A 22,702-nucleotide genomic window follows, 5' to 3' on the forward strand; every position below is an offset into this window, starting at 1 on the left:
TGGGGCATGTAATCTGTAATGGAATACATTTTAAAAGTAACCTTCCCAACACTGTGGATGGAAGAGTGATGTCTAAGTAAAGTGGTGCAGTGCAAAAGCACGTGTGTGCATGCTGCCTCTGTGGTCTCAGGTCACTCATGGCTCATCTTCTGTTGGTGGATGGAGGACAAACAATAGTTTGGTCATTTTTTTCCTTTGGTTAAAAGCTGTCACGTTTGTTTATTTATAGCACCAAACCACAGCAATGTTTAAGCTCGAGCTGCTTTATACTTGCAGCCCCAACACTAGTTTATATTTATTATCCAAGTCTGTTGGACTCAGAAAAACATCCGCCTGACTTTAACTGATGTGTGAGCAGTTTGCTAATCCCTCTGCAGTCAACACGTCAGTCGCAATAATTCAGTTCAATCACATTGTTTAAATGATGCTTTTGACTTTTATTACACATAAACAACTCTTAATGAGCACAATTACAAAGTGTATAAAATAAAATAAAATTAAATCACAAAAACTGCTTTAATCATTTTATTACTAACACAATGCAGCCAACTCTGGAACTACTCTGTCAGTTAGTGCGTGATCCTTCAAGCGCTGTAACCTCGACTGATCAGTCATGTGTGCGGCTGCAGCAGATTTTTCACAGGTTGAGCTTCATGTGCTGGATCACACAGCCTGTTCAAACACTAAATGTTGTTTTCATGGAAACAGGCTCCTTTATTCAGGTGGCAGAGCAGATGCAGGTAAAGGACAGAGGAGTGATGATCAGACCAGGACGTATAACTCATGGTCTGAAGTGACACAACGCTGTCACTGAACTTGTTCTGTAGGAAGAGTCTTCACTTACTTCCTCAGACTCTCAGGAAAAACACAGCAGATAAGATCTGAGGAGCAGCCTGAGCCGCAGCATCTTTGAAGGCTGACGGGCTTCGGCTCGAGCGCTGGAATGATCCGCTCTCATGTTCAGTTTCTCAATAGTTTCTTGTGAGCACATCGATTACATTTTACTTTAAAACTGTAATTAAATGTACTGAGATTGGTCTTCGTGAATAGGAATGGCTGACCTGGGAGTGCATACAAAAATGTCACATGTGACGAGGTGTAAGATCAGAAATGGCTTAAAAAAGGTGATGTAACAGCTTCCTGTCAGGCTGGGTTAGCACGAGTGCGTTCGTGCATCACAGACTTGCTGCTAGGATCTTGGCTCGGTTCTCTTCGTACTGGTGCAGCATGCTCTGCAGGTTGTGGTCAGCAGGAATCACCTGCAAACAAACACATCATTCTTAAATATCAGGAAGGTCAGTGTCAGCTATGAGGGGTTTACTCTACACAGAAAGCAGCACAAACATGGCTCCAAACCAGCGATTAAAGCCGGTGTTAAAACAAACGATGATACAGTGTGTCTACGCTGCACTAAAGGACAAACCTGGATAAAACTAATTGTAGGGACGGTTTCCCAAGCGTTCTTCATAGTGGGGTTGAACATGCTTCATCACAAAGCAATGTTTGAAGCGTAATCCTGACAGCAGACAGTCTTCTGAATCAAAACAGAGCTGCTACTCCACAAGAGACGCCTGAAAGCTGAAGGCTCCGCCTCTCAGTCTACTGTGGGGGCTGAACGTCCCCGTCGCTGCAGTATTTGGGATCAACTGAAGGCTTTTCAGGGAGTTTTTAGGACATCCTGATAAGAAGTAATAAATGCATGAACAGGAAGAACACCACTACACAGGGCTCTTCTGTACAGTGACCATTTTTCCAGCAAAGATCTTCTAAATGAGTGGATCGAGTTGGATAGAAAGAATAGAAAAAAGTGCTCGTATGTGCTGTGTGTGGATGGCTGAATGAGGCATACAGTATGACATGCTTTAATAACAACGAGTCCAATCACACTGACACAACTCGTGCTTCAAAAACAACTCGGGTCGAGCAACTCGAGCTTCTGTGCATCAGATGCTCGAGCAGACCTGGGAGTTTGGGCCCAGGTTCCTCGTCTTTCTAATCCGTGTGGAAGAGTGCACTGTCCTGTCCTTGTTATGGGGGTGGGCTTAGTTGCAACAATATTTAGGTGGGTGGCATGAGACAAGAACCCAAGGTTTCCCCAAATCACTGTTATCAGTGTAATTCACTGTGTGTGTCTGTGGTTTGAGTGAGTGTACCTGAAAGCACAGCTGTGCTCGTGTGAACACTCACCAACACAGGAGCAGGAACAGGCCAGGAGGTACGCCTAATCAGCCACTCCTCATAAAGCTGGTGAATGGACTCAAGATACTCCTGGTGGAGAGACACACACACACGCACGCACGCACGCACGCACGCACGCACGCACGCACGCACGCACGCACGCACGCACGCACGCACACACACACACACAGGTCTGAGAGGTCACGACAGCTCACTGCTGATATTTATGGGCTCCGAAGTTTAACAAGGATTTTATTTCAGAAGGTCTTTTTATCCAGAATGACTCTGATTCTTCAGGATTTTAATTTTCATGTTTGCTGCTCCACTAAACCTCTTCTGAAAGACGTGCTGAACCTTACTGACTCTTTTAATCGTGTTCAGTCGGCGCTCCCTCCCATCAGCGTGGACGTACTTTGGATTCAGTCTCTGTAATTATGTGATATTCAGATTTGCACTTTTCTGATCACTGTTATGATTCTAATTTCTGTGCTGACCAGTTAAACCTGTGCGCGAGCTCTGCATCATCACTCCTGCTGGACATTTGTCTGCTGTTATATTGGGGCCTTTATTTGGGCATCAGCCAGGCTCTGCTCCCTCTTCTCCAGCCTGCTCACAGGGACGTAAACGGGACAGCATTTCCCCAGTTATGGCTTCCAGTAAACTTTAGATTTGATTTTAAGCTTTAATTGTTTGTTTTTAAGTCTCTAAATGGATCGGCTCCCTCTCTCTCTGAACATCTCCTAACAGAACTGTCAGGTCTTGTTGTTCCTAGAAGCAGACTCACACAGAGCAGCCGGCCGGTGGCTACATCGTAACTTTGGAACTCTCCTTTTCAAATTAGGACCTCCCTAACACTGAACCTGACGACCAGTGTTGGTCAAGTTACTTGAAAAAAGTAATCAGTAACTAATTACTGATTACTTCCCCAAAGAAGTAATCCCATTACTTTACTGATTACTTATTTTCAAAAGTAATTAATTACTTAGTTACTTTTTAAAAACACGATTTACAACCTGAATAGGTGATAAAGTGATAGATCTTTCAGCCCAATTCTACTTTTTCTGCATAATCATCATACAAAATGTAATCAAATGGAAAAGTCTCTTTTTAAAACTTGTTTTATTAGTTTTAATCTTTTAACTTTATGCATCAAGCAAACATTTAATTATCTGCAACATTCTCTGACTGGAAGAAATTTGTTTAATATTTAAACCTATTTTCTGCACATTCCAGCACATAAAATAAAATATTTTGTGTGTTTACACTCAGTCTTTCAAATAGATGCAAGTAAAACACAGCAGAAAATAAATAAAGTCAAAGACTAGCGGTCCTGTTGCTCTATTTTCACCTGTAAAGCAGGAGTGGGGTAGGCGGAGGGTTACCCTGGTGCAGGTGTGCAGCGGTCAGTGGAAGAATCCGCGAGTTTCTCTGTGAGTTTCCCATTACGTCGTAGCTACTCGGTGCTTGTTTGGAAGTTTAGGGGTTTTTTCGCTGTAAAAAGAAGTTTTCTTCCCACGCACAACGGACACTAATATTTTTGTCACTTTTTATGGAATCAAACTCAAAGTAAGGTCAGTACTTCCACGCTTTAAACGCTGCACGCTCATACTCTCTCTGCACTCGATATATGATCCATTGTTGATCTGCACACAGCTGTTGTCACGAACGTCGCACTCGCTTACGTCACTGTCATGAGACATTCTCGCAAACAAATCACGGTTTTAGTAACGCAGTAACGCAGCGTTCCTACGGGAAAGTAACGGTAATCTAATTACCGTTTTTGCAATAGTAATCCCTTACTTTACTAGTTACCTGAAAAAAGTAATGAGATTACAGTAACGCACCCATCTCTGCTGACGATGCATCTTTATTCCCTTATTGTGACTCTTTTCTTTGTTTTTGTGACCCGTCTCCTGTTTTTCTGTTGGGTTTTTCCCAGTTTGTGCAGCACTTATCAACCTGTTGTTTAGAAACATACTTATAAATACACTGACGTGAATTGACAGGACGCCTGCTGTAAACTTGTCGTGTATGTTTTGTAGTATCAGCAGCAGTTGTCTGGTAAGGTGTAAATATTCACTGCATGTAGTGAAGTCCCAGGTGAACAGAAACTGGAGCTAGGAGGAAGCCGTGTGCTGACGTGTGCTGCTGCTCACATCTTTAGCCTTTTGTTGCATCTCCAGGAACCAGTTTTATCTTTGAAGCAGAGCTCTGGCCTTTGTACGTGTTTCAAACAAAGTGTTAAATTAATTAAATGCTATTTGCTTGACAAACCTCAGACTTTTCACCATGAGTTGGAAATGTTTTCAGATTCTCTGGAAACTTCAAATGAAGTGAAGCACGAGCTCCTCACCAGTGGAATGACTTTCTCCTCTTCTCTGCATCGCTGCTTTAACCTTTCATGGCAGGTCTGAGGAGACGTCTGCAGGTAAACTGGAGCCGGGGAAAAAGCCAAATATGACATGTGTCATTATTATTACTACATGAACTCGTTTCATTACATAGGAATGCCATTTGTATAAACACACGAACTCAAAGACAGAGTCAGTTCTCATCATGCACATTCAGACATGCACAGGATTCGTTCTTTGTTTCCTGATGCTGAGCTGCAGCAGGTTTGTTTGCTTGTGTTGTACTCACCAATGAGATCAACAGGAATGCAAACGTTAGCTGTAATCCAGTCAAACCACTCGCTGAGAACAGCGTAGTCCACCTCTGGCATTTTCCCACTGGAAGAAAAACATGAAATAATACTGGAATTCTGCTCTACTTAGCGCTCAAAGCACTTTACAAACATGTCTCTATCTGACCCAACGAGCTTGGAAAGAAAACCGACCGCACTTCTTAAAATGTCTTGAAGACGTTTCAGCTCTCACCCGAGAAGCATCTTCAGTTCTAAGGTCTCACAGTGATTTCACCCAAAACCTCCGCTGATCATGACCCACACCCCATGTCACACGCTGGCACATGATCAAAAGCGGGTCAACAACACCAACTACAGCTTAAATACGCGGGACTCTCCACAGATTGGAGGTTCAACCATCGACTGTCAAACATCAAACCATCAACGTTCTGATTAGTCGGTGACCTCCTGAACCAGCCCAGCTCTCTAAATTCCCATAAATGTCAGAAATGCTCAGTCACAGGTTGGATGATTCATTTGAGACAGTTACACATTTTAAATGAAATGTTACATTTTAAGTAACTGTCTTCTCTGTTTACATCGCTGTGGCTGTGAGGCCATTACTGCAAATCAACATCTGGACTATTTCATGTTAAGACTTGGCTACAATGATGCAGGACTGAACACGACCTTTATTCATCACTGAGACATGAGAACAGATGCTGAGGCTGACTGAAAGAACAATCCATCCTCTCTGTCTGTACATAAACATGCACGGGTTGCACACTCTCCTACTTCAGCGCTGCAGGGCTGTGTTGTGCAGCAGACTCCATTGCCATAGTTCAGTTGAAACTGTGTGGCTGATCCATGGATCAGATTACTGTACCTTCTGAAGAGATTCTCCACAAAGATGTACTTGGCGCTGAAGAGAGATCTCTCCATCATCCTAACAGGAGCTGCCTGAAACCAACAAGAAACAGCATGTGTGCAGCCATCAGTGTGCTAGCCCAGGCTATATGGGTGTTAGCATGCAACAAAACAAGCACAGAGTAAACCAGCTGTGGTGCTAGCTAGCAGGGCCCTTACCACAGCTGACAGGTGTCGATCCAGCATAGTGAGCTGAACGTAGGTCTGCAGCGTGATGCCCCAGCGCTGAGGATCCTGGTACATTAAAGCCTGCGGGGACAGAACCTGCAGGTGAACAGCTGGACTGACATGCAGGGAAGTCACACTACCAACCAGCACTCAACACATTCCCAGAGCATTTGATAAGGTTGACCGGACGCCTGAGGAAGCAGCGGCGTGTTAAGCACTCCAGCATCATAAAAGCACAAAATGTTTTGGAAGAATCTTTCCAGCTCTGCACTCTGACGACACGGTCGTGTACGTTACCAGAGGGTTGTGCCCTCGGACATCTCTCCATTTAGAGATCGGCTCTGTAAGGACCTGCAAGGAGAGAGGAACACATTCATGAACAAATGGTATACTTGGAGCTCGGCAACACTAGGAATCTTGAACGCACACAGCTACACAGCACAAAGACTCTGACCTCGATACTGCTGGTTTTGCTGAAATATTCCAGACATGTTGTCTTCCCACTGGCGATGTTCCCCTCAACACAGATCTGAACACAGATACAGGCAGACTGTCAGACACTGCTGTGAGTCTCTGAATATTCATCACTCCACTGAGAAACTCTGGACGATCAGTCCCACGTGACAATCTGTCCACATTCACGTCATTCCCAGCATGCACCGAGGGACAAACTCAGATTAAACATGGAGGCTCACCACTGCTTTCCTGTCCTCTCCATCCCGCAACAGCTTCCCTTAGAAGGGAGACAACACAGTGAGACTCGATTTCACTTCCTGTGATTGATTGATTGATTGATTTGAAGGGGCTCAATACTGTGGGAAATAAAAGATAAAACCTCAAAGAGCTCATTTTTAACTGTTTGTTTCCCCACATGTTCTTATGACGCTATTCTGAGCCACGTTAACCGACTCTGCAGATACCCTGTAGGCTACAATTAACCTGAGATCAGATCACCGGGGCAGACATTTGAACCCGGCTGGTTAAACGCCGCTTTAAAGCCCGGGTCTGATGTGTCCTGACAGCGGCAGCACTGACCTGCAGCCCCGGGCCGTGTCCCGCTGCGGGCTCTGGACGGGACCAGCCTGAATCCCCCGGCACACGCTTTCCTCCACCCGCTCCATCCAGCCCACAAACATGCCGGCGCCACGGCACGGCGAGCGGACACGAGTGTGACACACACCGACATCAGTGTGCCATGTTAACAACCTGTACACGATCCTCTGTTCTCACACAGGAAGAAGAAGCGGCGCATTTCTTCTTCGAATCATAAGAAGCCGCATCGCTGTCAAACAGCGCCACCTACTGTACTCTCCCCGTGTCCGCATGAACGTGTGTGTTCAGCTTCCATCACTGACACAATGTTAGCCGGAAACAAAACGTCAGTGAGGGGCTGTGGAGGGCAACTGTGTTGTCAGTTTATTTATTGTCCGATAAAAGAGCTAGCTGTTAATGCTATGTTCTTATTATTTAGTAGTGATGGCCAAATGAAGCTTTCTGAAGCTTGTATTGAAAAATGATTCATTACTGGAAGCTTTTCAACTCAGTCCTCTCTGGTGACATCTGGTGGCCAAAAATATGAAGCGCAGCTTGAATCCACAAAATAAAACCAACCGCTTCATTTGCTCACTCTACAGAGTGGAGTTGTGTCTGATATTGGGCCTCTGTTGTGTTGCTTTGAACGTGTATTTTTGGGAGGTTAAAAATGTGGTTTAGTTGTTTAATAAATAAGCTTGACCAGTAAACTCTCCTTTTTCAAACATGCACCACGGTGTGGTCTTTCTTTGCTTGTGACTTCTTGATGTTGGTAAATACAATAATTGAAAAATACCACATTACATATAATATACATATAATAATGTACAACACATTATGGAGTATGCTTCTGCTGTGAGGTCCTGCCTCCATGCACTTGTGCAAGTGCTAGACGGGTATATTTATAAATAATATTATATTAGGGAAATTTTTTGACCTGGGGGTAGAATTGATTGTGAACTGGAAAGGGAAAATGCTTATGAACTTGCAAATTAAAAACATGATGCATTTAAAGTAACCCTTTTTCATTTTTATTTTTTAGAAGAGAATTTGTTCTAGTGTGCGATGGCCGAACCTGTTCCTTTTCGTGGAGATCATTTCTCCTGCCTGGAAAATCCCTTCACATGGCACAGAGGAGGCTGGAGTGCAGAGAAACTGGTAGAGATGCAGTTATACAGTCTATCTGGGCCCCACAAACTATCAGCTAAAGAGAATAAATAGATTAAATTGCTGCACATTTGGCAGACTAACATTTTCAGATTAATGAAACAATAAAATATATTTATATATTTATATATATATTTATATATAAATATATATCTGTCACCATCAAAACACCACAAATCCCGCGAATGATTCGCTTCCTTATAAACCATTGACTCAGACACCGAAGCAGTTAGGCTCTAAACGAAGCTTCGGACGTCACTGATCACGTGACTCTGGCCAAACGAATCAAGCTTCGACACAGTGCTTCTGAAGCAGTGTGTTGATTTTTTGACACACGCACCGGAGCGTCAGCTTCAAGCGGGCCACCACTATTATTTAGTGTTAAAACAGAGCTTCAAGCTTTCATCTTATGGAGGTTTAACGTGCCTTCTGTCCAGAAGAGGGCGACAAAGGAGTGTTTGCACACCGTAGAGAGGAGAAGAAGAAGAAGTAGCGTTCAGTATGGCCGCAGGTTGGGAGGCAAAGCTGCAGCTGGTCCAGAGACACGTCCGCGCTTTCCCAGACTTTCCCAAGAAAGGGATCCTGTTCAGGTAAGACACCGCGTTCTTGTCTGAAAGGCCCCAGCAAACGTTAGGTCTCTTCGCTGATCTTACGCGAATAGAAACGGGTCTCTGGGAGCTGTGACCAGGTGCAAGGGCACGTGTCAGACACCTGCTACCAGGAAGCACACTTTGCCCCCACAGTGAGCACTTTGGAACAGGAATATTGTGCGTGTGTGTGTGTGTGTGTGTGTGTGTGTGTGTGTGTGTGTGTGTGTGTGTGTGTGTGTGGGGGGTGCAGTGCAGTGCAGTGCAGTGCTTTCATTCATTCTTGACACTGGCTGAGCACAGGGAGGGTGGGGCTCTTCAAGTTAGAGCAGCGACGCGTGATGTCCACGTTAAACGGCTCATTTAGTCATCGACACCAGCTCAGTCTGATTCTGACGGAAGTAAAGCCTCCCGAAAGCTCATCTATGACCTACAATTGTTTCCACAGCCTGAACTTGAACTTCAGACAGTAAACGGCCTCAGTGATACCCGCTGAGCATGACGTCAATATCAGTGTGTATTTCAAAATAAAATCCCCATGAAATCTTGCTGTCAGGATGCCGCAATGGCTCAAAGCACTGAAAGCCTTCACTACAGTCAGAGAACTACTCAGAGGTTAACTTCAGAGGCCTTTAAACATGACAATGAGCTGTTTAATAAGGAATACATCATGCAAATGAATATGAACAAACGTTTAACCTTCAGGCTGTTAGTAGTATTTGACGGTGGGAATATTTTCTTGCAACACTTTGATGACTGTGCGTGAAAATTGCCTCTCAGATCTGAATGTTGCAGACACAGAAATGATGATGCAGGCTTAAGACGTCCATGCAGTTGATCTATTATAGTAATATAATCGGGTGTCAGCCTTCCAGCAGTGAAAATGCATACAGTGTTTTCTAACAGTTCTCCCTAGAGGTAGCATGTAAAATGTAAAAAGTAGTCCACCCAACACAGAGCCCCAGGACACTACAACATCAGCTACAGGGTGGTTCAGTTCAAATAACATGCAGTATTTGTTCAGTTAGTACTGTTGCATTATAACTGTACCACCTACAAGTCAAAGGCTGGGTTTTGTCTCTCCAATGTCAAATATAGATCAGAAATCAACACTTTGCATCTCTAGCAAATGAAATCTCTCTGTGGAAATGTATTTGATCATTTTGATGTGTATCCAAAAGGACTGGTTACTATTTAAGCCTGATTTACCTGGAGGTCCAATCCCCCCAATAAGTAGACGAACTACTATTCCTGCTGAGCCACAGCTACTCCCAGCATCAGCTGATATATCAGTATTGGGATTTATAACAGCTGATAAATGAAGACACAGGAGAAAAAGCCTTCAGCGTGGTTTCAGGGTGTTCCTCCTGTCTCGTGCTCATGTTGCATTGTTTGTCTATCAGAGTCTTTGTCTTCCCTCAGGAAAATATCAGCAGTTCTATCTGACTTTTAAGCCACCAAACAATAGCATGAGTCTTCAAAGTCCTGTATCTGCCAGGCTGTGAATGCTACAAACTATTGTGTCTGAATCTTGCAGAGATATTTGTCCCATCCTCAAGGACCCAGCTGCCCTTAAAGCAGTAATTGACCTGTTTGAAGAACATGTGAGGAACAATCACCAGCACGTCGATCTGATTGTAGGTAAGAAAAACAAAAGCAGAGCTCTGAAACTGCTGTGCTTCACCTTTTAAAGGCATCTTTAACACACCTTAAATATCATCTCAGCCAGCTGGAGCTCATGCTTGGTGTTCGGAAAGTCCGCTTTAGTTTGTGCAGCTGTGTGAGATGTTGTGTTTTAACTCCTGTGAGTATCCATCACTTGTTCTTAGTGTGAGCTGTCTTACAACATCAAACATGAGACTGCCCTCGACCAGCTCCTCAGCAACCTCAACAGCTGATCAAAGAGTTGATGCTGACAGGAAGCCGCCTTTAACTGCTTGCTTCCTTATTTTATTTTATTTTATTTTATTTTATTTTATTTTATTTTATTTTATTATTTATTTTATTTTATTTTATTTTATTTTATTTTATTTATTTTATTTATTTTATTTATTTTATTTATTTTATTTTAAAGCCAGTCAGTTCTGTGTAACAGTCAACAGCACACAGTGAATAAATGAAAGTGGCTCTCTGTTTATCTGGTTAAGTTACCATGGTAACTGAAGTTGGTTGGGAGCAGGTTGTGTTCAGTTTAGGTTTAAAATTGCCTGGAAAGACAATATTTACATTGATTCTGTTCTTTATTGTGTAGGGGTGGGGGAAAAATGGATACTGTGTAGTATGGTGATGTTTTGTTTGCTAATAATGTATGGATACAGGGACAGCAGAAATCGATACTTTGTTACAAAAAGGTTTTTGTGCTCTGACTTCAGAGCATGTTGATCCTTTTTCTGAGCAAGAATCCTGACATTCCTTCACTGTCCAAATGTGTTTAACTTGTTTTTGGCAGCAATAAACATGACAGTTTACTTATTTTAATTTAAGACATGTTTTATTTTAATTAAGTTTAAAACTTTTTTATTTAATGTAAAATTATATTTTGTTTTAATTTACTTTCAAATTCTTCAGTTGCTGAAGGGGCTGCATAGTTTTCATAAACTGCATAGTTCAGAATAGCTATAATTGTACCAGATGGTTGATTCAGTTAAGTTGGACTAGACTGTAATACAAACCGTTCAGTTTGTCAACAATCAAACTGAAATGAGAGAAAGACTGAGTGTGAGACTTTGATATTAGAGAAAATGAATATTGATAAAGTTTACCTTTATGTACAGAATCTGAATATCGCAAAATATTTTAAAAAATCGCAATAATATCGTATTGTGGGATGTATGGTGATTCCCACCTCTATTATTGTGCAACATAGATTTTCTCCTGTGGGAATATTTTACATGTGTAAGTTCAGCAGTGCTGTAATTAAACCACTTAATCATCACAGACTGTTGCATTATCACAGGATTATTTGTGTGATGTAGAAAATGTTTGATTCTTAAGCTGCTGCTGAGTCTCTTTTAGTCTGTTTGAATTGCAGCAGGGACCGTGAGCTTTAATGTTTCCATGGATCCAGTTTAAATGTGCAGCGTCACTGAGCACGCTCAGACACACAATCAGTCACTGGAATTCACAGAGGATAAAATAATCTTATCTGTTTACAGTTTACTGTTGTGTTTTTCTCTGTAGAATTCTAATCATCTAACCACAATCATCATCTGATAACGTCTCTGGTTTGGTTTGATGTTATTGTATCCTTTTAATGTAAATGTCATTCTTGCTGTTTGTGTGGCAGGTTTAGATGCTCGTGGTTTCCTGTTTGGGCCTCTGCTCGCCCAGAGGCTGGGTATTGGTTTCGTCCTGGTCAGAAAGAAAGGCAAACTGCCCGGAGCCACTGTTTCTGTCTCTTATGATTTGGAGTATGGCGAGGTAAAGAACACACGACACTCTGAAAGGATTGTTTGTTTGTTTGGAGGGCGGGCAGGATAAACTGTTAGAGATGAGGTACTGAGGACAATCCTCATAAAAGTGCAGGAAATATTATTTTTGGACATTTCAGAGCTCGACTTTTTCATCCCCACTCCTCTTTTCCATGGGGCAGTTGAACACTTCCCTTCCACAAGCCGTATACAGAGACACTTATGGAAATGTAGACACTATGATCCTATTCTGCAGAAATATCTTAGACACACCTTCAGCCTTACTGGCCTGCTGTAAGCTCTACGTCCTACAGGAAGGATCCAGCACCACACACCCAGGATGGGTTTGTTTGTTGGTTAGCTGTTTGTTTGTTACATAACAAACAAACAGTATACTGAGACAAAGTCAGATGCAAACAATGTCAGCTTGTTTTCACCTGTTGAAGTGGAAAATAAAATCCAGTTGAAGTGCATCCTTTATATCCTGTAGTGCTGATCACAAATATGTGCACTGCAGCTCGCTGTCATATTAGTGTTGTGCAGCCCTCAGTTTCTGTGTCAGTGACGCATCTGCACAGCAGCTCACAGAGTCACGTGTTGTGCAGAGAGACAGAAAACCCACTGCTGGATGTCAGGATGCAGAAATGAGTCGAAGTTTACAAGAAACTCAGTTTGTCTCCTTTTCCTGTTACGTGAGATAATACGTTTGTCTCTGTTGCATCGTTGAGCTTGACCACATTCAGATTAAAAATAGTGTTTGCTCTGTTCCTCCAGGCAGAAGCAGAGATCCAGGAGGATGCTGTGGCTCCAGGACAAAGGGTTCTGCTTGTTGATGACCTCCTGGCTACTGGAGGTGAGAAATTGATGTGATTCAGTCTGACTGACACATGAAGACAAGTTATGTTGCTGAATATTTCCCCTTACTGGCACGTCTGCTGTTACTTCAACATTAGATAATCCGTCTAACATGATGGATGCTCACGGGGGGGATTCAGAGTTCACAGATACAAAAGCAGCAAAACCGTACGCTGAGTTTGTCAGAAACGACCTTCATGACAGATGGCAGCTCTGATGCGTAGCGGTCGTTTCTTATCGTTTATGAAAGAAGCTGCACAGCTCGCTCGCGGCTGACACACAGCATTAATATTACTAGATTGTCTCATGTTGTGAATCTGGTTTAATTCTTTTAACTAATGGTAGCTTTCCTGTCTTGAAATGGCAGTGATGAAAAGTTGGACTAGAATAGGATCGTCCTGTCTGGGCAGTGATGCTCCACTAATCCTCTTCACTTTTCATACTTTATTTTTAATCTGTGATGATTTTCCTTCACTCTTCTCTATTCCTGGTGAACTCGGCTGTTGCCTCCTCCCCTGTTTTGGCCCATAGAGTCGTCCACATCCAGCGAGGGGCAGTTACATTTTGGAGGTTTGTCTGTAAAACCCCTGTGAGATGCATAACGGTGAACGGGACCATAACTTAGGCTAAAGTCAACCCAGGCTTTCCAGGCTCAGCTTAAAGCGAGCGTTGTTGTGCACGAGACACCTTTAAGTTTTCTTTCAGCTGCAGCAGCAGGGCTGTGGAATTCAAACACAGGCTTACTCTGCATGAAAGTTTCATACATCGGTCCAGAAATACTAACAATTGCTGTTTTGGGTCATGTTGATACATTAAAAATGTTTTTTTACTGATACATATCACAGAATGCCGAGGCAATGAGGTGTGAGAGCTCTCCCTGGAATGGGAACGCTGTTTTCTCGAAGACTGAAAGAAAAGTTACCTGACAAGTAGGGCTGGGCGATATGGCCTAAAATTCATATCGCGATATAATTTCAAGCATGTGCGGTAACGATATATATCACGATATATTATTTTCTTCTGTATAATGTATTTTCCACACTATAAGAACTTAAAATCCTTTAATTTTCTCAAAAATCGAGAGTGTGCCTTATGTATGAATTCTGGTTGTGCTTACTGACCTCAAACCGATTTTGGCAGAAATCTGTTAAAAATGTTTTAGTACAACTTTGCTAAGCTGCACTGCTTGATGGATCGTCAGAGCATTACGGCTGCCGTAGTGAGGAGCTTCACGGAGTAATCTGGGTCCAAAACTCCGTCTGCTTCAGGTCCCAAAGTCAAACGAACACTAAAAGTTAAAAACTGTCTAAATTCTTTCATCTTTAATAAAATCATCAGCGTTGCTGCTTTATCAGGTGTAACAATTAAGTTTAACATCCAGGCATCCATGAAAACGGAAGTTATTAAATTTAACGGAGTTAGAAGTTAGCAGGAAGTTAGCTCGCTAGTTTCCACCTAAACATGACATACCATGTTCTGACTGAGAGATTTTTGAAACTAATTCAAATGTACAGCTCTGCTGTCACTTCCAACATAAATGAAGACAGAAAACTAAACAGCAGTGGCGTTTGCAGGGTTACTGAAGTTGGACTACCTGGTATATAATGTTGTGCTATGTGATTGCTAGCGACACAGCTATGTTAGCATAACATTAGCACAGTGAAGCTGGAGGATGAACGCTAACTTTTTTCCACTCGATAAAAGTCATTAATGAATCAATGTTCCGGAAGTGGAGGAAGCGCAGTTTTTGGCTTTCCCCATATTTCAAAAGTGCTTCATCTCTTTGCTATGACTGTCGGCATAATTTGCAGATGATAATGGTTGTAGTAGCCGCTACAATGCTTTCGACCAAAACAGGTGCAGCTTGATGACATCATCAACATGCGCTATCGCGATATAGTCAAAATCTCTATCGTTGGCCAAATTTATATCGTTTATATCGCCCACCCCTACTGACAAGCCCAAATCCTGCTTTGCACTGTAGGCCTTGGGTCCCCCTACTTCAATAAAAACTCCATGTAGAGAGAAACGAAGCAGATTGGGCTGTTAGGAAGTATCGGTGGGATGTGTGACTTTGCCTTTAAGACACTGACATGTGTGTATTGCAGGGACGCTGTATGCTGCCTCCGAGCTGATGAGGAAACAGCAGGCCGAGGTTCTGGGCTGCATGGTGGTCATCGAACTCAAAGAGCTAAACGGCGTCGACAAACTCAAACTGCACAGAGTCTTCTCCCTGCTGCAGTACTGAGGACACTCGACCCAGATAGTACCGTTTGCTAACATTTTGGACATCCACCAAGAAAACAAGAAATCTCTGGAGTTTTGCTTAATTTGACAGTAATTTTGTTTACAGGGTGTAGCTGTGCCCCGTTATTTTATGGGATGTTACTGGAAGTACAGCATATTCACTGCGTCCAGTGTCTGAGCAGCATCCAAGTTTACTTTCCCCTCAGCTCATTAGTGTCTGGGGCCCTGAGATCAGGGAAGTCGTGATGACTCTGCCACAGGAAGGCAGCTGCTAGTCACAAAACATGAACATTTATGCCCACACTGAGGGAACACCTGTGTGTCAGTGTTGGAGATGATGTAAATAAGAGTGTAGATGAGACTGAAATGACTAAGAATACAAAAGATGCAGGCGGTACATGAACACAGCAGCCTCGTCAGCTGTAATGACTGAAAAAAGAAACGTTCCACTGGAAATGACCAAAACCAGCTTTACTGGGTGTAAGTTTGCAATAAAGTGTACAACACATCTGTGTCAAATCATGTGACATCTAAAAACAAACACTGGTTATCATCATCATGGCTGAAACATTTAAACCTGTGAGACAGACGAGCTTAATGTTGCTTTAATGCCATCGAGTGTGCAGCTTAAATTGTCTTTGTGTGCAAGAGTCTTCCAGGTCCCGCCCTCAGCTGCAGACAGCTGTGCTTTGCTTGAAGGGTGAGTGTAGCAGAGCCTGTGCCTGAATCAGGTCTGCTTACACAAACTGTCCCAGAACAATCTGAACACGACCTGAAACTCAGGTTTGGTCACAACAGCAAAGTCAATCATTACCTTTACACTGAGTTACATCAGCTGTTTGAATGTTTTATGTATCAATAATGAGAACATCACAAACACCCACAGGACCACTGTAGATCCACTCATGATGAATCCACCATCTCTGGGTGCAGCACTTCACTGTGTTTCTTGAACATTATCATCAAACAGTGACTGAATCTAAAATACAAAACAAGTTTACTGCATAGAAAAGTGATCCCTAATAACAACGTCAGTACATCCATGTTCCACTTTGGATGGAAGGAAAAAAGAAAAAAAAAAAAACTAGATCAATGTTTCGAACAACTCAGCACAAGCATGTCAGGAGAACGCCGTCACCTCCTGGAGCTGTGCCTCCATCAATTATCCGAACGAGACGAACGTGCCAGAACCTGTGGACAACCATGAAACGAGCTAAAAATACTGCGAGGCCTCAGATCAGAGGCTCTCTTCCTCTCGGAGTCTGCTGTTCACCGTGTCCGTCACAGCGCTGAGCTCCATGTTCTTATTCAACTTCAGGTACAAGTCCTTCCTCACTGTGTGAAGAGTCAGCCAATCACCAGCCACCTCTGCCAGCAGATGGATGTGTTTCTCCATTTCACCTGTTGATTACAAAGCATCAGCCGGTCAGCAGAGTTTTCTGCTTCATTTCTAACAGTTACAAACAGAAACCCTGTGTGGAGGAGATCCTCACTACAAGCACCACATCGTTCTCGTTTCGTGAACCAACCTGTGCTCAGAGCAGATCTGTAGCTTGCCACCATCCGGTTACACGCCACTTCCATGGTTAAAGCCGGTTTCTTCTCTGCAACAAACACACTGCGGAGAATCCGTGCCAGCTCCCCAAGTCGTGACATCATCAACAGGCGCTCCTCTTGGTTGCTGTTACGAGTCATGGCTGCCTGGAGCTTCTGTGCCTCCTTTGCCCGAATCTGAGGAGAAAGTAAAGTAAACTATAAAGATGTGTTTTTAGCAGCTGTTAGAGACAAAAATCACGTCTTAAAGAAGATCCAACAGCGTTGTGGTCGACCCCCCTGAAGAGCTGTGTGCCCGGTCCACCTACCCGGTCCAGCAGAGACTGGGACACCCCTTTCAGGGCATTTGGGACCGCAGGGACAGCTGATGTTTGGGGGACTGTGGGGTTCTCCTGGGAGGTTGGCTCTTTGTGAGCAGCTTTGTCTTCTGTCTTCAGAGCCAGCCCAATCAGAGCCTTCTCCATCTGAACACACAAAAAACCAACACATGTAGCTTTACAGTAATTATACTAATATAAAGTTCTGTTAAAGAGCATCATGGGAATCCCCGGCAGTCTACGTCTATTGCAGCATAACTAAGGGAGGATTCAGGGTCACCTGGTCCAGCCCTAACTATATGCTTTAGCAAAAAGGAAAGTTTGAAGCCTAATCTTAAAAGTAGAGATAGTGTCTGTCTCCTGAATCCAAACTGGAAGCTGGTTCCACAGAAGAGGGGCCTGAAAACTGAAGGCTCTGCCTCCCATTCTACTTTTAAATACTCTAGGAACAACAAGTAGGCCTGCAGAGCGCGAGCGAAGTGCTCTAATAGGGTGATATGGTACTACAAGGTCATTAATAGGGGTGGGTTTTTATAATCGATTCATCGATTAAAATCGATTCATTAAAATCCTGAATCGATTTTTTAATATAAATTTATTTTGCCCGAAATGCCAGAATCTCAGGTGAAATCTCACAAAATTCCAACAACCACCAAACAGCTGAGACAGTAAATGAGAGCAGGAACACGGATTCTGCACAAAGACTTAAACACACAGCGCAACCCGCGGATCAGAATCAGTGAGATGTCGCCTTTCTCACGGTTGGGGCTGAAAGCCGACAGCTCGCTGATTCTGATGTTTCGGCGGCTCCGCGCTTTGTGTTCACGGCCTTTATGCGCTGATTCTAAAGCTGTTAGTTTGATCTCCAAACAATATTGACCGAACCAGCAGCAAAAGAAGATCCAAACTAGCTTCACATAAACATCGTCATGAACTCACTCTGACTTTTGCTGTTTTGCTTCCACCAGGATGCACAGCTCTCTCTCTCTCTCTGTACTGTTTTCTTCATTATTCGCTTGCTTGTTACGCACAAGTCTCCCGTTGTTTACAGCGCAGTCGGCCGACGTTTTTTTTTTGTCGTTTTACATACTTCCGAAAAGAAAACTTAATTTCTGCCGTTCAATACTGAACAAATTTAAACTTTTTACAATTATACAAAATGCAAAACGCTTAGCCATGTCTCTAATGAAACCGCTGTAACTTCAGAGGTAATGTTCATGTGTTGATTAATTGTTTTCTTTCATTTTTGATGTTCTGCGGAATATTTTTATAAAATCCAGAACAGGAAAATCGCCTTCGTGTTTTTCTGTTTTATCTTCAGCTACTTTGACACAAAGGCCTCTGCTTTGACGCTCACACCTTTGATAAAGTCTGTAAAGTGTCAGCTTCCTTTTTTTTAGATACAAAAATATGTAAATGTACTGATCTGAATTATAATATTTCTGACTGTCAAAATTTCCCAGATTCAAATCAAATTGAATTGAATCGAATTAAATCGAATCGTGGATCAAATCGGGACCTTGTCAATTGGAATTGAATCGATTCTAGACATCAGTGACGATACCCAGCCCTAGTCATTAAGATAAGATGGGGCACAAATATACAAGAATCTGATTTTGGATTTCCAAATATCCAACTATGCTCTCGTTCTAGTCCCGTCACCCAAAGAAAGCAGTCCTACATGTTTGAAGCACACGTGCTGCTCAAAATGACTCAGGCTCTTACCAGTAAGAAGTTATTGTGACGACACCCACTGTTACTAAGTGCTCACCAGTTTCCTCAAACTGAACATACAACTGAGAAAAACCCTGAATCAGGAGCTGCATCGTTCAAAGGGCCTCGATGTAAACTCTAGATGTCAGTCAGCGCATGTTCACGCAGAAACTTATTCCTTCTGTCCTTCACCCTCATGAACAGGAGGAGGTGATGCGAGTATACAACAACACAAAACACACGACGCTGGTCTGGTGACAGACTCAGGAGAGGGGAAACTGATGCAGAGTGTGGGTATGACACAGCTGTTTAATCAGAATCGAGGTCAAGTGTTGAACTGACAGCCCTTCACTGAAGTTATTACTGCCCATGTGACCTGTGTGTAAACAACACCTGAAATTCAGAGCGCTAATTATTAATCTTGGACTACAGTAAGCTCATCGTTCACGCAGAAGCGTGAGAGCGGCGACTCTGCTGCAGCACCTTAGGTGTGATGAGTGAGCGGGCCTTGTCGAGCACCTCCTGAGCTGTGGCCAGTTTCTCAGGGCGAGGAGTCTGAGGCAATGCGCTCGTGTGGACAGCTGGCACGGAGTCCACATTAAAGCGAGGATGCCAGCGGGTCAGTTTGTCTTCTGGAACCGACACTGGGGGGTCCAACGAGGACAGGAAAACCTGCAGGGAAGAAAAAGGAGATGTAGGCAAAAGTTTGAGATGACAACAAAACACAAGTAGCTGCTGTGTGACTTATTAAAAAATGAGTGAAGCCAAACTAGAGCAGCTGACCTGGTGGTGCTGTTTGACAGTGGAAAGCAGGTTGTTATGGAACAAGCGTCTTCTCTCCAGGAGACGCGAGGCTGACAGCACAGGTCGAGCCTCGCTATTTTCTGAGGAGAACAACCACAAACACCCAAATCAAAGCATGTACTGAGGGACAGTTTACAAATATGGTGTTTGGAGAAAAGTGGTTGGCTGAGCTGGAGGTGATGTGCGCTCTAACCGGAGACGATGACGGGGTCCACGGTCAGCTGGTAGCTTCCCTTCTTGATGCTGCTGTTGAAAGCTTGGATGTGTTTCTCCTGCCGGAACGTGTACGCCTCCGGAAACACCGTCTTTATCTGACCCACGTGGCTCTCTTCAAACCGCCTCAAAGAGGAAACAAGTCCGTTATTATCTTTAGCAGCGTGCCGCACGGGTCCAACGAGCCGCGGCTCAAAAACACATCAAGCTGTTGACATATCTCACACACTTTCAGCTTTCGTCTCACGAACTCGTCTGACTGAACACTTACTTGTGCATCATGTCCTGAACTCCCCGTTTGATCTTGGTGAAGGTCGCGCTCTCACAGCGGTTGTACAACATGGCGACCACAGTGTCCATGCTTCTGAACATCTCAGCCAGCACCTTGTAATGGTAGGGGAGGGAGAGGCCTGGGGGGGCATCTTGCGCGAGAGTGTGGTACCGCTGATACGCTGGCTGCTCGGTGCTGGACACACAAGGGAGGACGACAGTCACGTTAACATGGACTAAACAAAACAGCTTACGCTCACTTTGCTCTGTGCACATGTGCGAGCGCTCACCTGTCCTGAGCACGGGTCTCAGTCAGCTCATGCTCCGTTGCTGCTTTTGCTTCCTTCCTCTTCTGAGCTTTAGCTGCAAGCTCTTTGGCCCGAGCTACAGAGAGCTGCAGGGTCTTCGCTTCAGCAGAGGAGCTACTGTCAGGCACTAAAGATGGAGAGGAGGGTGCAGCTGAGGACGCAGTGGCGGGGATCTCATCTACATGCTTCTTAATCCTCAGAAGGCGTGACTTGAGAGCAGCGATGTCCTCTTTACCCAGGACCTGCCAGAAATGGAAAAAGGTGCTCTCAGCTGCGACCAAAACACACCAGAGGTCATGTGTGCAGCCCTGCCCCCTCCCCCAGCCCACCCCCCCCCACACACACACATGCAGATTAGCCATCATGAGTGGTTCTCTCACACACAGTAACCTTTGTTAAAGAGAGGTGTGTCTCAGATATGATCAGGCTGCTCTCATTGTTTCAACAACGATCGGCTTATTCAAACTGCTGACACTGTGAACCCTCTCAGGAATGATATTAAATCACTTAAGATATAAACAACATTCCCGTCACAAGTTCAGTCTGTGGAGAAACGGCATAGAAACATCTCATTTATTCAGCTAAGAAACCTCGTGACATTCAGAAAGCCGATTTAAAGCCAGATCAGTCCAGAGGAGCAAATATCCCGACACTACAAAGATCTCTGAGCATGAAGAGTACACAAAGCCTGCAACTACAGCGTGAAGGCAGGACAACAAAGCCTGTGGGTCTGCGTGTACATGCACACGGCTGTTACCTGTGCCGTGTCTGCGGGCAGCTCCAGCTTCTTCCTGGCAGACCGCCTCGTCGGCCTCTCTGCTCCTGCAGCGGCTGCCGGTGCTCCGAGATCCAACTGCCGCCTCTTCTTGGCGGTGCTGTGCTCGGCGGCTGCGGTGGACACGGTCGCTCCGAGGTCAGCCGAGCCCCGCTTGGGGGTGCGGGGGCTGGAGAGGGGTTGCTCCGCGCCGTGGTTCAGCCCTGCGGCCTCGTCGATTACACGGAGAAACTCTTCATGAACTGTCGACGAACACGACAACGCGCTGCGTGGCTCCGCCGGCTTCGTTGGGCCGCCGGTGGCTTTCTTCGTCCGGGAGTAGAAGTCGGTAACCCGAGCCTGAGACATGCCGCTGGCCTCACAACCGAACACGAAAACAAAGCGAGGACGAGCAGAGCTCCAGCACACAGACGCCGTCTGCAAACGTTCTCCGGAAGTGCGCACGCTGCACAGGAAGAAGAAACAAATTTTCGCGCGAAACGAATAAAGCCACGCCTCCCCCGGTCCTCTTGGTCGGAGGGTAAACCAGGACTGGAGCCGACCGTGGGCGGGCGTGTTCTTCTTCTGTGTAAACGTTTTCCACACGCTAAACACGGGCTTTGAGCGGTGCTGTGGATCAACATGTCCAGTTTCTGTTTGTGAAAGTGGCTCTGTAACTTTACCTGTCTAATCACCATGGTTACAGCAGGTGACCACTTTCAAATCACGCCACCTTCCGGATAGTTTACTGCGTGTTTCAGTGGCAGCTCCTCCTCTGCGGACACACAAATAACACCAGCTCACCCAACCCTGTGGGTTCACACAAAGGAAGAACCTGTCTAACAAACCACAGTGAAGGTAATAAGAATATTCGTGCTAAATATTATGCAGTTAATCACGACAAAGTTCAAAAGGGACATGAATGTGAACTGTGGATTTTGTGGAAGCTATCCTGAGACTTCTGGGTCACGTGCTAGAAAATTTTGGAAAGGCTTAATTCATTACTGGACAGCTCTACAAGGACTTTACTTTGAAATGGGAAAATGTTGTATTTGTTTCTTTCAAAGGCAGAAAAGGAAGCTGTATACTTTATAATAAATCTGTTAGTTATCTTAGCTAAATTTTATTTCCAGAAATGCAAATACAGTAGCCAAAAGCCTAATTTTAAACACAACTATAATGATACTGATAATTGATTAGTGGATCACTTGATAAAAAGGCTATAAAAACAATTACTATTTGTACTAATTACAAATTATTTGAATGTAGGCTGTGTAACTTTTTATATTGCACCCCCTGTGTTAATTATGTTCGAATACATTCTCTGTATACTGTTGCTTAATAAAGTTTTTTTTTTTTTTTTTTTTTGGGGGGGGGGGGGGGGGGGGAAGCAGCAATCAATCACAACCACGTCACTGTGTGTCGACCAGTGACAGGGGCGTAATTTCCAGGGGGGTTAGGGGGGGTCAGATTTATTTATTTATTTAGACAGAGAGACCCCCCAAGGTTTAGCACAAAGTTACGCTGATGAGCAGTGAGCTTTGATTGGTCCACAGCAGCCACTCAGCCACAGGA

General features: G+C 44.1%; 3 protein-coding genes across 4 annotated transcripts; 1 reads left to right on the top strand and 2 right to left on the bottom strand.

The window, feature by feature from the left end:
• Window positions 1–413: 413 nt before the first annotated feature.
• On the bottom strand, window positions 414–7,145 carry tk2 (thymidine kinase 2). 2 transcript variants are annotated; one of them, XR_015718460.1, is made up of 11 exons: window positions 6,932–7,145; window positions 6,592–6,629; window positions 6,351–6,425; window positions 6,194–6,247; window positions 5,888–5,977; window positions 5,688–5,761; window positions 4,819–4,907; window positions 4,532–4,611; window positions 2,188–2,268; window positions 1,424–1,678; window positions 1,184–1,259 (listed from the first exon to the last, which is right to left on the bottom strand). XR_015718460.1 is itself a non-coding variant. In XM_087837481.1 (10 exons), the coding sequence occupies exons 1-10, from the start codon at window positions 7,080–7,082 to the stop codon at window positions 1,176–1,178; spliced, it is 816 nt and encodes a 271-aa protein (XP_087693607.1). In that variant the 5' UTR covers window positions 7,083–7,145; the 3' UTR covers window positions 414–1,175. The 2 variants fall into 2 exon arrangements, 1 of the variants encoding a protein (XP_087693607.1); XM_087837481.1 differs by lacking the exon at window positions 1,424–1,678 and having other exon boundaries at window positions 414–1,259.
• A 1,254-nt stretch (window positions 7,146–8,399) lies between these two features.
• Window positions 8,400–15,712, top strand: aprt (adenine phosphoribosyltransferase). Its single transcript, XM_087837475.1, has 5 exons — window positions 8,400–8,685; window positions 10,220–10,323; window positions 11,969–12,102; window positions 12,867–12,945; window positions 15,056–15,712. The coding sequence occupies exons 1-5, from the start codon at window positions 8,597–8,599 to the stop codon at window positions 15,193–15,195; spliced, it is 546 nt and encodes a 181-aa protein (XP_087693601.1). The 5' UTR covers window positions 8,400–8,596; the 3' UTR covers window positions 15,196–15,712.
• On the bottom strand, window positions 15,661–21,791 carry cdt1 (chromatin licensing and DNA replication factor 1). Its single transcript, XM_087837474.1, has 9 exons — window positions 21,131–21,791; window positions 20,356–20,615; window positions 20,067–20,261; window positions 19,776–19,921; window positions 19,562–19,662; window positions 19,262–19,450; window positions 17,057–17,212; window positions 16,724–16,925; window positions 15,661–16,595 (listed from the first exon to the last, which is right to left on the bottom strand). The coding sequence occupies exons 1-9, from the start codon at window positions 21,494–21,496 to the stop codon at window positions 16,432–16,434; spliced, it is 1,779 nt and encodes a 592-aa protein (XP_087693600.1). The 5' UTR covers window positions 21,497–21,791; the 3' UTR covers window positions 15,661–16,431.
• Between the last annotated feature and the right edge of the window lie 911 nt (window positions 21,792–22,702).

Source organism: Neolamprologus brichardi, unplaced genomic scaffold (assembly GCF_056152115.1).
Source record: "Neolamprologus brichardi isolate AB-2024 unplaced genomic scaffold, ASM5615211v1 NODE_ptg000033l+_length_6344489_cov_1, whole genome shotgun sequence".
NCBI lineage: Eukaryota > Metazoa > Chordata > Actinopteri > Cichliformes > Cichlidae > Neolamprologus > Neolamprologus brichardi.

Coding starts and splice junctions, on each gene's coding strand:
- tk2 (XM_087837481.1), bottom strand. CDS start 7,082: ATGTCGGTGTGTGTCACACTCGTGTCCGCTCGCCGTGCCGTGGCGCCG. Junction 5,978..6,193: donor TCCGAGGGCACAACCCTCTG/GTAACGTACACG, acceptor CTGTCCCCGCAG/GCTTTAATGTACCAGGATCC. Junction 4,612..4,818: donor CATTCCTGTTGATCTCATTG/GTGAGTACAACA, acceptor CCCCGGCTCCAG/TTTACCTGCAGACGTCTCCT.
- aprt (XM_087837475.1), top strand. CDS start 8,597: ATGGCCGCAGGTTGGGAGGCAAAGCTGCAGCTGGTCCAGAGACACGTC. Junction 12,103..12,866: donor ATGATTTGGAGTATGGCGAG/GTAAAGAACACA, acceptor CTGTTCCTCCAG/GCAGAAGCAGAGATCCAGGA. Junction 12,946..15,055: donor TGACCTCCTGGCTACTGGAG/GTGAGAAATTGA, acceptor TGTGTATTGCAG/GGACGCTGTATGCTGCCTCC.
- cdt1 (XM_087837474.1), bottom strand. CDS start 21,496: ATGTCTCAGGCTCGGGTTACCGACTTCTACTCCCGGACGAAGAAAGCC. Junction 20,616..21,130: donor TGCCCGCAGACACGGCACAG/GTAACAGCCGTG, acceptor CATTTCTGGCAG/GTCCTGGGTAAAGAGGACAT. Junction 16,596..16,723: donor CAGATCTGCTCTGAGCACAG/GTTGGTTCACGA, acceptor TGTAATCAACAG/GTGAAATGGAGAAACACATC.